Genomic DNA, 14,090 nt, shown 5'->3' with positions numbered 1-14,090 from the left:
TGGTGTGTGTGTGTGTGTGTGTGTGTGTGTGTGTGTGTGTGTGTGTGTGTGTGTGTGTGTGTGTGGTGCACGCACGCTTGTATGAAGAACCTTCCCCAGATTGGAAATAAGCATGAAACAAGCATTTTCCTGGGGGCACTTGGTTGCTAGACAACGATGCTCTTTAACATTCTGCCTTCCTCAGAAAACATCTAGGCTTCCTGCAGGCATGTTTTTAATTTTCCATCTACAGTACCGCTCCAAATGAGCTGCCTTCCCTCCCCCCACCTTTTTCTCTCAGTCCTGGGGAGACCCTGCAGCTTGGGCTTCAGTTCAGTCACAGTGTGCCGGCTCTCAAAGCTCCTGGTCTCAGATACCCAGAATGGCCCAGCCCAAGTTTGAGGTACCCGGAAGCTGGCCTGTGCTGGGGACGGGTTTCAGCTCCAAGCATGGCAGGTGTCCAGATACTCACCTCTAAGGTGACTTTGCAAAGGCAAGGAGGAAAGAAGGTCCCCTCTAAGCTGGCGGTGCACACACCCTGTGGCCTGGGAATGGGAGACTCTGGGACACAGCCCAAAGCAGTACCCCATGCTCACTCCTACCGTGGGGCTTCCCTTCCCAACTACAGCAAAATGGCATCAGCCCTCCCAAGAAGAGGCATCTGCCCGAGGCAGGTGGGGGTCAGCCATGTGGCAGTTGTACCTGTGCGGGAAGTCTCCTTCCCTGGCTAGCCTGCCCACCTGTCATAGGCTCTGGCCGCCCACAGCAATCCATCCAAAAAGAGAAGAGCAGAATCTTCTCCACCCCCAGGGTGCAGGTCCATGCCTGTGTGATGTACCTTCCCCTCCCCCAACCCGGGCATCACACCTTCCCACCCATCCACCCCCGGCCCCTCAGGAGGACAAGAAAGTCCCTCAGCAGCCCCGTGGGCCCCAGAAGCCCAGCCTTGCTCAGCTGAGAGGCATGCTGGTCATGTGATGGTCACAGAAAGCCAGGTCCCCCCTGGAGAGACTTCAGAACAGATTCCAAATCAGCAGCCACCCACTGGGTCAACATTGTGCTCTGTCCCTGTTCCAAGTTGAATCCCCTGGGTTGCGAGTCTGTATAGCTGTGAAATTGGCAGGCGGTTTCAGTATGGTCTTTCCCTAGCTCTGTGTGGTAGAGGAAGGAACTTTTCCATTTTTAGAACTGAAAATGTTTAGTCATTGATACTTTTAAAGAAAATGACAGACGTGTAGACATGCACGGCAGAGTACTTTATTTCATGGCTCCAGCAGGGAGGCCAAGAGGCATGATGGGGTACTGGCATGCACCTGGCTCTGTGGCTTATATTAGTGCTGGTGTGTGTGTGAGTAATGAGCCCAATCTGGGGATGGCTAGCCATGATCACTGCTTCCCAATGGAGAATGCAGTGACTGGCTTCCTCCCAGGGTCCCGTGGGCAAGTGGGACAACCAACTTGGAAAACATCCCCCAGACTACTGACACAGTATTTCTTTGTCTTCCTAGCTGATACCCCCATTGAGGAATTCACACCTACACCGGCATTCCCAGCCCTGCAGTACCTGGAGTCAGTGGACGAAGGTGGGGTGGCATGGCAAGCCGGACTAAGGACCGGGGACTTCTTGATCGAGGTAGGAAACAGGTGTTTATATCATGCTGCTTGGGGAGAGCGCCGCCTCTCACACCTCTCACATGGGAGAGGGTTGTGGTTCTGAGCACACCTGCTAGGATGGTAGATGACTTAGGCCATGTGGCTTATATTCTTAGAGTGCTCTCACCCTCTGTGAATGCTGTTTCTGCTACCCCTGATGTTTGGGTGTCTTCGTAGTTCTTTGGGAGGACAGAAACATACATGGAACTTGGCCACTGGTCTTCAAGAGGAAGATGGAGACATTTTCATGATGCTGGGGCCACACACAGATCTGTGGGTGGCTTAACTGTGACTATAAATAGGAGGGGAATCTTTGCCCACTTCTGTGTCCTAAGGGCAAGTCACCATGCCTTTGTGTTGTATTGGCTAGCGTGAGGTATGCTGTAGGTAGTTAAGCGTTGTTTGGTCTTTGTTCATTACATGGTTGATAGTCTTTAAGGACCACAGAGCACAGGGCAGAGGCAGGGGAATGGAATGGGCAGAGAAGAATCTGTGATTCCAGAAGTTTTAAAAACTAGCTTCGGTTCATACCCAGAAGTGGGGTGATGTGAGGAACCTCCTTGTGTTGCAAGCATTGGTGCCTGTGATCTCCACCTGCAGTTGTATGTCGGTGCCAGTGAGATAGCCGCATCGTGCTTCAGGGCATCCTGCCCGTTTGTAGGGTTACGTGTTGCTTTTGATCTTGCTGTGCGAGAGAACTTGTTACTCTTTGGAAGCATGGTGAATGAAAGAATATCCAGTAGGTTGGAAAGACGGCTTTTTTAGTGATCTGATAGACCCAAATGGGCCTTGTCAGGAGTTTTTGTTTCCCTGTATTCACTCTGAGTCTGGCCTCAAGTTTGTTGGAACTCTCACACAGGTGGAGATAGTGAACAGGTGCACCTCACCAGCCAATGACGCCTCCACTCCCTGGGTGACCTCAACCCATATCCATTCTGTAAAAAAGGACACCTTTGCCTGTCCCAGTGAGATGGCACTTGAAAGCTTTATTCCACCATGTTCCACGTCAGCTGCCCATTGTCGTTTCTGTCAGTGGCATTGTTCCTATCTCTCTGGAGTTTGCCCACACTGGTAAGGGGGTGGCAGGAATGGAGAGAGAAGAGAGCACAACTCTTAGGGCAGGAGGCAGGTACGGACTCATGTGTGGCTCTCCTACCATTGTTGAAAGTTGCTTTAAATTGCTCTTGACCTCTGAGAGCCTGGTGTGAATGAGGCAGAAGCTAATTCAGGTTCCTGTGTGTTGGAGACCTCGGAATCTCTTCCAGAATGGAGAAGCTGGAGCTGGCTGCGACTCCTTGAGTTCATGGGGTTTGTAACCCTCCTGGAAATGCAGACTAGGTTGAATCATCTCTGTAGGATGCGGTTGTGACGCAAACCCTCTTCCTGTGTGTGAGAGACACTAGAGACAGAGGGGGCGTGGCCTGGGGCTGGGGCTCTGAGTGCTGTGTGGGTGGCCCTGCGATGGCAGAGAGGGGGCTCCCGGAGGTTGAAATGGGTTTCAATAATAAATGAGGGCTGCAGATGGACGCGCACCCCCTGATGTTCAGTTCATTTGACTGTTTCCATGATAAACTAGTCAATAAAAGAAGCCTGGGCCTCTGAGGTGGAAGTGCCTGGGGCAGCACTTTTTCTGGGGTTGCCCCGCATACCACCCCCACTATTTTCTGTCCTTGTAGAAGAACTTCCTTTGACTTTAAAAAAAATCTCTGGTTACTTGTCTGTTTGCCTTTTGGGAACAGGCATTTTGTTCTGGTGGCTTCTTAGTTCCAGGATTTTAGGTTTGTCTTGCTTGCCCCCAAGGTTCCCCAAGCTGTCTGTGGTTCTGTGATTTTGTGCATGACCTATGGAAGGACTATGGTCCCCCAAGGCTGCTTATCACAGTCCTGTGTTGTTGACAGGGCTGTGGGGTACAGAGATTTTGGCCCCTGGGGGTGGGGAACAGGCTCCTCCTCTTCTACTTCCCAAGCTGCCTGGGGTGGAACTCAGAATTTCTGTTAGGTACTTGGATTTAAGTCTTTCCCTCCCCCATGTGTTGTTTCCTTGGCTGCTGGCTTTTGCCACTGGGATATTAAAATCATTTATAAGCCCTTACACAGGCGTGTTCTTCCCAGGGGACAGCTTCTCTGTATTTTCAGTGAACAGCTTTCCATCTTGGAGGGATTGTTTTTTAAAAGCTTTATATGTTCCCTTATGAATCTGTGTGGGGTGAAGCTGTCCCATAGAGCACTCCATGAAGCCTGGGGTGTCTGTGGACAAAACTCCCCCAAGCGCTGGTATGTGGCCCTCATCCACCAAACCCCACCCCCGCCTTGCCCCTTGGCAAGCCTTCTCTCTGCTGCCTGGAAGAATCTGCAGAGAGTATCAGACTTCATATTTTCTCTCTAAAAATCCCGTGCTGTGGTTTGAACCTCGGGACCTGGTGCAGGGGGTGGGGTAGCACACTTTAGAAGTGAGGGTTGACTTTTAACATCTCCAGAGTATCCACAAGGCTCACTCCTCTCTCTTTAGCTCGGTCAGATTGCCCTGACATTGTCATCATGCCTAGTGCTAGAAGGGTTTCCTTTGCATAGAATGTTCTCTGGTCTCTCCCTTCTAGAATTTCTTTCTCTCCTGATAGTGTGAAGGGTAGAGGTTTTTTTTTCTGTTGTTTTGTTCTTTCCTTGATTACTACACTTCTCCCCCAAAACAATCGTAAGATTTGAGTAAAGCCCTGTCAACTTTTTAAATCTTTTAATATTTACTCAGTGTATGTGTGTGTGTGTGTGTGTGTGTTCACACTTGTGCATACGTACACATGCGTACCACAGTGCACAGGTGGAGGTTAGAACTTACAGGGATCAATCGTCTCTTTCAACCATGTAGATTCCAGGGATCAAGTCAGGTTCTCAGATTGGGTAACAACTGCTCTTACCTACTGAGCCTCCTTGTGAGCCCCATCAATAAGCTATCTTGAAGTCAGGGATGAAAAAAAAGGACCCCCAGGGTCAGCATGTGCACTCAGCTCTCATAAAGAGATCATCTCAGCTTTGAGTGAGGGTGTGGGTGTGCGCCGTGCATGAGGGCATTTAATCATAGTGGCTCTGTATACCCACACACTCATCTGTCACTAGCCACAGGGGTGTGGCTATAGGCCCCCAGTGTACCAAGGTTGAGAGATACTCTGTCTCCATGTGGAAAGTGGTCCAGTGCTGATGGAGAGCTCACCCAACTCCTCTGGAATAGGAGAGCAGCTCTCCATGCTTACACTACATAGTAAAGGCTTTGTCCGTGGCTGTTAGACTAAATCGCTTAGGGAATCACGACAAGAAGAAACATCTTGATGTGCTTAGTATAAGTAGTAGCTTTGTTTTTGGTTTTGGTTTTGTTTTAAAGCATTTTCTGTCCATGATGGTAGAGTTTAGACACAGAGCCCTGTGCTATAACACCAATGGCAGTGTCTCTAGATTTTCCTCATTAAGCCCAGTGACATTCAAAGGACAGAGAGTGGTTGGGAAAGTGCTCTTTCTGTGCAGGTCAAGTGAGAGGTTGGAAACTCCAACAGCCAAGAAAGCCACGGAAATATGTGCATGGCTGGCACTGGACAGCTATTAAGGGTGAGAAGGAGAGGAGAAACTGACTGTCAGTGTGATGTCCTGCAGACTGGTAGGGTCATCATCCTCTAAGACTTGGCTAGCATTGCAGTCACCACAAATGCCTGTTAATGATACAAGGCCTGGTCCCAGACCCAGAACTCTGCTAGGCCAGAACCACAAGTGGGAGTTTGGGCACAGTGTTTTTTACTGCACAAGGGGACAGGGAGACAGTCAATCAGGAGAGTTATGTGCAAATATATGCACCTGAGTTCGGATCCCCAAGACCTATGTAAAAAGTGGGGTGCAGAGGCAGGCACCTAAACCCAGCACTGACTGGAGAGTTGAATTCAGAAGAATCTCAGGGTTCACTGGCCAGTCAGTCTAGACAAATCAGAAAGCCCCAGGCTCAGTGAAGACTGTCTGTAAAAACACGGTGGAAATACTAGAGAAAGATAATCCACATCAACCTCTGATGTCTCCACGCATGCCCATAGATGTACACACACACATGAGATGATAGGAAGCTGCAGCCATACCACGATGGCAGATGGAACAGTGGCTTTCTAGCCTGGGCAGAAGGGTGCTTGAGGCTCTTACCTTGGCTCCCAAATCTCCTTTGCATGTATAGAAGCAGAAGTGTCCTTAGGGCCAAGGTGGTGTTTTTCCCACAGGCTCCATACTTGAAAACAAGTTTTATGTCTTGAACTGAAATATTCCACGTCTTACAAGTAGCCCTTAAGCCCACTTACCAGAAAAACAAACAAACAAACAACAACAAAACAAACAAAACCACAGCAAGCAAACAGTGTCTGCCAAAGGCCCGTGACCTTATTTACTGCCATTAAGGTCAGTCATGTATTTCCCCTCTAGCCTGTACAGAGTTTTTAAAGGCCTCTGCAGTCAATGTTGTGGTGTAGATGAGGAAAGTAAGGCGCAGAGAACTTGGGCAACTTCCCACAGTCACAATTTGATTATGTGAGACTCTTGACTCTGCCCAGGCTGCCTAACTAGGTGCCCCCACCTCCCGGAGCCGAGACCCACACACTCCACTTCCACCTGTGCCTAGGGCAGGAAGCGAGGCAAAGAGCATTGTTCCTGTTTTTCTTTTCAAATGAGCAACTGTTTTTCATACCTGTTGCTGGTTGTTAGAGCAAAGCACAGAGTGCCAGGAATTCTGGGGCGGTCAACATGACAGCAGTTACAGGAAGCAGAGAACCGAGCAGGTAATTTCACATTTAGGATTTCATCCTTGGGGAATTGTGTCGAGAGCAAGCAGCAGTCACAGCACACAAATAAAACAATAAGAGAATGGGAAGGAGGGACAGCAAGCATCTGCTGTGGCGTCATCAGGGAGCCTTGCACAAATCCCTACAAGGAGTCCTCCATGCCCGTGGGGTATAGTGCAGTTCTATTCAGTGAGCAAAATCATCTGTATCATCCCATCCACAGACAGGAGGACAACAGCCCTTGCTCTGCTGCGTCCCACCCTCCAACCCCGACTTGCCTCAGACTTTTCTGTTTCTCAGCTTTTCTGCAGTGTGTGTGTGTGTGTGTGTGTGTGTGTGTGTGTGTGTGTGTGTGTGTGTGTGTTTGTAATCATTCATTTTGCAAATGAAACATTCCTTCGAAGAAGGTTATGGAGCACTGTAGAGTGGCATCCTGGCCTCCTGGGCCAAAGTGGCATGCATCCAGGAGAGGGTTTCATGGTGTTAGTAATTGTCCCTGGGGCCTTCCCTCACCAGCCAGCCAGTCGGTGCTGGGCTGTGAAGACTCCTATGGTTTTTGTGATTGTTTTCTTAGCCCTGAAGTGGCCGATCTCGTTTTTTTGTGTTAATTTCCCTAAATAGGTTTTCCCTTGCAATTAAAGCAGGCGGCAATATCCTTCATCCTCGAACAGCCACGCTGCAGATCGCTAATTACCTTTTCCTCATATTAAACACTCACACTGGAGATGCCTGGAACCATTTTTTTATAATCTCGGTTTGTATTGAAGCGAAAACGCAAAGAGGGATGTCCCGGTGTTCTCCTCAGAGACAGTTCGAGTATGCTTTAAAAGCTTTCTTAGTCAGGTCCTTAAAGACAAAACTCGTTGTGTCACACACGTTGGCCCAAGCCATTGCTTCCAACCCAGCTGGCATGATGGCAGCTACTGCTCCCTCCAAGGCTGCATCCCCCCTGCCTCAGACCTCAGCAAGGCTTGTGGGAAAGGCTACCAAAACCCAGTCTGTCCTAGCCATCCATTGGGAGCATTATTCATAAACACATGAGGAGGCTCACTGCCTCCTTGGAAACAGGTAGTACTGAGATTTAAGTCACTTGAGATAAACTGTATTACCCTAATCTCTCCAAGGAAGATTGGGGGTCAGAAGTGCTGGGCACAAAGCTAGCATTTGTCAGTGTCTGTTGATGAATGTCTTGTCATTCTGCCTCATTAACATGCTTGACTCAGAATAGAAGACTAGAGTATATTTGTCAAACAAATAATACGCAATAATGATGGCGGGTGATTACGCATTGACAATAACCCCTTTAGACGTGTGTCATTGTATAATGGCAAATACAGCATCAAGTGCTGAACACACAAGCCAGGCTAGGTTATGTTAAACACAAGTCCCTGTTATAGCCATCCTAATCCCTGACCAGCTAATGTGGCTCAGGCCTCTGCACCCTGAGCCCTCACCACCATGCACAGTCCCACACTGGCATGAGCCTGGCTTTCAGATAATCCTCCCTTTGCCGTGTGTGCTCTAACCTCTAGGGACAAATCCCAGGGTTGAGGCAGAGCCTTTCTGTGGTGTCTCCAGTGCTAGATTCACTCTGATTTAAGCAGCAGCTTCACTTCTCAATTCACCTCTCTCTCTCTCTCTCTCTCTCTCTCTCTCTCTCTCTCTCTGTCTCTCTGTCTCTCTGTCTCTCTCTCTGTCTCTCTCTCTGTCTCTCTGTCTCTCTGTCTCTCTCTCTGTCTCTCTGTCTCTCTGTCTCTCTCTCTCTCTCTGGGATCTTTTGGGATATCACCAAAGATTATGGTATGCCCATTGGTGACCCCAGTGGCCATTGTAAGAATCCTAGCTTCTCTGCCTCCTCCCAAATCTTTATATCATATTCAAATAGTGCCTGTGGGTCTTCAGTTCATTAAGGTGAGCAAGGCACCAGCAGATGTTAGCAGGAAGTGGGGCTGAAGTCCTAGCCTGGTGTTGTGTTTGTGTTGGGTTGTCAGTTTTTAGTTCACATCAAAGATGGGCAATAGCTGTATTAGTCCCTCTCTTTGAGTATGGAGTGTTTCTGTTCCCATAGAGCTGTAACTCCTGGCCAAGCAAGCAATTGAGGTCTGCTTGCAAGCGATCACGGCATTAGAAATCTATGCCACTCTAGGACAATAGCCATTAACGTGAAATCCCCAAGGCTGTTGATGTTGGGGTCTTTACTCCTCTGGGTTTAAAATAGATGCTTCTCTGAAGAGAGCCTCTGGGCATCTGGGAATCCAGATTCTTTCTCTCCATACACCCTGGACCTGGAAAACTGATAGCTTTACCCTCCGTATTGATTGAGAACAGGTGGTTTTGGCTCAAAAGCAGCAAAGAGATCCTGCCGAAAGGGTGGATGCAGGCTGCTTCACTGTAGCAGATCTGAAGGCTTGACTCTTTCATTGTGAGGCTCTAATTTGAAGCATCAGTGATTTCAATTTCAAGCTAAAAAAAGATCCCGAATCACTTCAGGGGACCATGGCTGCTGTGCTCAGACTCTGTGGGATTGGCAGATGGCAGTGCACTGAGTTGGAGAGAGGCAGAGAGGAGCCATGGTCAAGGGCATAGGTTGTGCAGCCAACCCAGGTTTGAGTCAGGCCCTGTTTCCTCTTAGCTGTGTGAAGTTGCGCACATCACTCACTTTGGGGCTCTCAGTTTCTTACCTGTAAATAAAGACGCACATGAAGCTTGGAGCACATCTCCTGACATCATGGGCGCTCAACAAATGTTGGGGGAAAAGTGACATCTGGAACTCAATTCATTGATTCATTTTTGCAGCTGATAAATGGGTACCCCAGGATGCACTGGGCTAGAGAAAAACAGGAATTAGCCACGGCTTCTTGGGAGCTCACAGTCTATAGGGGGAGCAAAAAGAGAGTATATGCCAGGAAAAAGAACTTTGAAAGACACTGCGTTGCCACCAGGCTTTGGTGTATAGGAAGATTCTCCATAGTCAGTGTGGAGGAGGGAAAGATTGAGCAAAAACGTAGAGGGTCAGTAAAATGAAGGGAGAATGTGGGAAGTGGACGGAAGTGGTGGTGCTGCTAATGGCTGAGTCTGGCCCCGGAAGGGCTTAGATGATCTGGTTGAGCAGGTGCAGCTGTGTGGGGCTGGTCCCTGTGAAGCAGTGCTAGAAGGAGGTGCAGCAGAGAGCAGCCACCTGCTTCACAGCAGAAGCTCTGTCCATGGTCCCGAAATACACTGGGTTTCCTCTGTCCGTGGTGCTGAAACGGGATCCTTGCATTTCAGCAACCAGCCCTCCTTCCCTGTATCTTCTATTCCAACCCCTCCCCACCCTGAGTCCTTGGTCTGTCCAGGCTCATTACTTTGAGACAAGGCCCATCTGCTTGACAGAGAATTCTCTTCCGTGAGGATGGATAGCTGATCGGTGTGGCGGAGCATCTGTGGTGTCCTGTGCTTTGTCCCCGCCTTCGCCTTGTTGCTAAGGTCTCAGCTCACGTGCCAAACTCCCAAACATGCCTTTCCAGGACCATCTGGCTGCCCCAACTCTCCTGCTCATGCTGTAGGCTTCCGTCACTGTTAGAGTCATCTCCGGTGTTGGTGGTTGACTTACATCCATTTCCCTTGTACAACATCTCTCCCTGTGGGCCACACGGGCTGCAAGCACAGCACCCACCTCATAGCAGAGGTCTCAAAACGTGAATCTGGTGATGGGAATCTTTCACTACCACCTTTTATATAATAAAACAGAGCCTCAGAGAAAATCTACCTGCCTGAGACCTCCTAGGAGGTTTGGGTCTTGGCAGCCTGCAAAGCATCTCTCTCTTTGTGTGTGTCTGGTCAGTACCCTGGCTAAGTCCTGAGTCATGGGGTTGTATCTTATTTCCATCCATCTCTATCAAAGGCTGGCTCTACCCTGCCCAGACTGCAAAAAATAAGTGAGGTCCTAAAGAGCCAGATGCATATCTCCAGATTGGAAGTTTGGGGCACAGGGTTCCCTGAAACATCCAGTGGATAACCCTAGAAGGAGGACATGGGGTCCTTTTTGCCTTCCATCCATCCTACCCAGCTGCCTGTCTCCCAGAGTGCCTGGCAGGCATCTTGTTAGCATTGATTTGTTTCTGTCTGTGGTGCCCTTTTGTGCTAGGGAGTTTTATGATCCAAGTGGTTAGGTTGGTAAATGAACTGAAGGAAGGGTGTGGGCTAAATGCCCTGTAGGACTATAATTGATGGGGCTCATCGGCCCTGGGAGTTAGTGTGTGCACATATCAGCACTAGTTGAGATGAGAAGGAAGGGGAGATGGGGGTGTGGAAAGTCACTGTGTGAGACTGTGGGATTCTGAGAATGGCCTCTTCAATTTAGTCCCAGGGGATCAACCATTCATTAGCAAATTCACTGTTTTCCTCCAACCAGACTGCCCTGGAGAGGGGGCAAGGTGAGGGAGGAACATAGGAACCTTCATTAGTATGCTCAGGGTGCTCAGGGATAGTGTGTTGTGCAAAATGAACTATTACTATTATAGGCTGTTATTGTTTGCCCATGGGAAGGGCAGATACTGCCTAGCCAGGCCAGGCACAGACTGTCAGGGAGTTTCCCCATGTAACAAACCATGGGGTGTGGTCTCTCTCATAATCTGTGAGTATCACTAGGGCAGAGCCCAACTCATTCTGACTTCCCTGTGCTAGGTCCTAGGCATGGGGGATGGAATCCAAGTTGAAGAAAAAGATAATTTGGTTCTTGAGCTGACAGAAGTCCATGCTACAGACAGCCAGGACTAAGTTGATTTCTAGGCCTCGGCATGATAGTGTTGGGCAGGTCAGTGCCTGGTAGATGCCTGGTTCCCAACACAGTAACTCTGGTTTCTGGTTTTTCTAGACAGACATCCCTCCCCAGAACCATTCTGGTTATCTCTGGTATGGTCCCCATCACAGCTGACCCATGCATTGCTAACTCATTTAACCCTCACCAAAATGCAGTCTTCAATTCCCAAAGATACTGGAGCATAGTGGGGTTGAGATAGCAGCCTCCAGGTCACAGAACTTTGGAGTAGCAGAGCTGCGATTCTGAGCTGACATGGTCCCTTTACCAGGCTCTAACCATTGCACACTCTAGTCTCTCCGCCGTCGTGGTGAGACCTTAGTCCTATTACTGTTGCCATTCCCTGTCTGCTAGAGGACTGTTGCCAGTTCCTCACCTGCTCCTATAGTCTGTGCTGTCTGCAGCTCCAGGGAGAAATGTCCTGTCCTAAAAGCTGACCCTTGCCTTAGCCTACAGGACCCTAACGGTGCAACCTCGGGAGGGTTGGTCTCTCACTCTACCCTCGCCTACCTTGGCTTTTCCTTACCTTCTGGCTGGTGCAGTGATACAACCCTGCCTCTAGTTTTCCCATATTCCTTCCCTCCCTCCACGTGAGACACTCCCCTCTTTTGCTCACCTTTATTCCCCTTTTCATGGTTCACTTTCCCCAAATTAACCTGGCCTCTCTCCCTAACTGGCATGAACCTCCCCAGCCTCCCGCCTCTACTAGGGATGCATCTCATCTTGAATTTGCCATTTGTTGCATTTGCATGGCATGTAGACTTAACGGCGAGTCTCTCTCACCAGAACCTGAGCCCGTGAAAAGTTGATGGCCTCAGTCACCGATGTCAGTCACGCAAATGACACAGCAGTCAGCCATGATCAGGACCTGAGGAGAGCTTGGATCCTTTCTTCCCAGACTTCCCGAGAATACAAGGAACTCCAGGGATCCACAAGCAGCAGTCCATCCCAGCCTGTCAGTGTCCAGCTCTCTATTTCACACCCATCACAGCCCTTGGAGTTTTAGGAGAATGTGTATGCTTATCGCCTCAAAAATATTGGAGATTTTGTTAAAAATTCCACCCCCACTCTGACTGGTAATTGACTTTCATTCACAATTCTTAATTTTGGCTTGAGTAAGTCATGATATAATACACACACTCACACACACATACACACACACACACTCACACACACACACACACACATACACACAGACACACACACATGGTACGAAGGAAACCAGTGTGACAAGCAGGTGACAGGACCACCGGGAATGGAAGTTGCACTGCACAGTGAGGTTCACAGGCTGTCTTTATAGTCTTATCTGGCAGCAATGCATGTTATCAGGCACATACAGACATCCTCTTTCAAGTGTATCCTTTTTCCTTGTGTTGAAATATATATGCCAGGGCTGGAGAGTGCTTACTGCTCTTGCAGAGAACCTGGACTCAGTTCCCAGAACTCACATCAAGTAGCTCACAGTGGCCTATTACACCTGCTCCAGGGGGGGTCTAATGCTTTGGACACCTGTACTCACATATGCACAAATCTCCACACATATATACACATAAATAGTTTTTTATTAAAACATGCATGCTGTGAACATTGTTTTTGTATCTTAAAGTATTCAATTCAAGGCCCTTTAATTTTTAAATCTCATTAATTAATTAATTAATTAATTGTATTTGTACACGGGGGGGGGGGGGGGATTCTGTGCCCCATCATATACATGGAAGTCAGAAGGCAAATTCGTGGGAGTTGCCATACGGGCGAGGAATTGAACTCAGGTCATCAGTCTTTTTACCCATTTTGCCAACCCATTCTCATTTAACATGCCACACCGCCATCACAACTGCAGTTCTAGAACATTCTTATTACCCCAGAGGCAAATCCTGTTGTCTCTGGCCATCAACCTTACTCTTCATATCAGTCCTCAAAAATGGCTTCTCCTACTTCTTGTTTCTGGGGAGTGGTTCCACTCTAATTTTTCAGATGCTCAGGACAAGACAGTATTAAGCCTTCAGGGAGGGCTAGTGTCTTCAACTTGGCAGAATCCGGAATGACCTGGGAGATGGGCCTCTGGGCATGACTGTGGGAGACTGTTGGAACCATTCCATGCTATATCATGTATTGGTATTTTGTGCCTTTGTGGGTAAATGAACTCCATGGTGTGGCCTGATCACATCAACAGTGCCTTTTCATCATTCAGGAGGACTAGGGGTCTGCTATGCTTCTGGCTTTTCTACATAAAGCTGCCACTGTGGTTTGTAGCATTCTCTCAAAGTTCACATGCTGGAGACTGGGGAGATGGCTTGGTGGATGAGAGCACCTGCTGAGGACCTGAATTTGGACCCCAACACTCATCTAAAAGGTCACATGTGACCTGTAACCTCAGCAGGAGACAGAGGTTGGGATTTTTGGGGCTTGTTGGTCTCAAGCCTAGCTCCAAGTTCAATGAGAGACTCTGTCTAGGGGGATAAAGTACAAAATGAAAGAACAAGATGGCCAATGTCCTCCTGTAGCCTGTGCCTGCCCATTCAAACCCACAAACATATGTGCAGACGTGGGAACACTCACACACACACACACACAAAAATACACAAACACACACACACACACACGAAATAATTCTTATGTTGGAAACATGATCCTGAAATCTATAGTTATGTTTTGAGTGTAAAATGTGCATGACACTTGTCATCAGATAATGGTACTGTTGGGGGGCTATGGAGCCCTTAGAATGTGGAAACTCACTGTAAGAAGTGGGACTCTGGAGAGAAGGTCTTGAGAGGTACTTGAGACTGGCCTCCCTTGCTGCCCCATCTCTGTGTCATGGTCAACTGAGATGTAAAGCAGCTTCTGCACACTCTTTCTCCACAG

At 48.6% G+C, this 14,090-nt stretch overlaps 1 protein-coding gene across 1 annotated transcript in view; it reads left to right on the top strand.

Annotated features, from left to right (window-relative positions):
* Positions 1-14,090, top strand: part of Shank2 (SH3 and multiple ankyrin repeat domains 2) — a 433,677-nt gene that overhangs the window by 290,837 nt on the left and 128,750 nt on the right. The window contains 1 exon segment of the mRNA XM_021227358.2: positions 1,488-1,612. Within this exon segment, the coding sequence (XP_021083017.2) occupies positions 1,488-1,612 (125 nt within the window).

This window comes from Mesocricetus auratus, unplaced genomic scaffold, assembly GCF_017639785.1.
Source record: "Mesocricetus auratus isolate SY011 unplaced genomic scaffold, BCM_Maur_2.0 Super-Scaffold_4256, whole genome shotgun sequence".
In the NCBI taxonomy this organism is placed as follows: Eukaryota; Metazoa; Chordata; class Mammalia; order Rodentia; family Cricetidae; genus Mesocricetus; species Mesocricetus auratus.
This window is presented reverse-complemented; position numbering and strand designations above follow the sequence as displayed.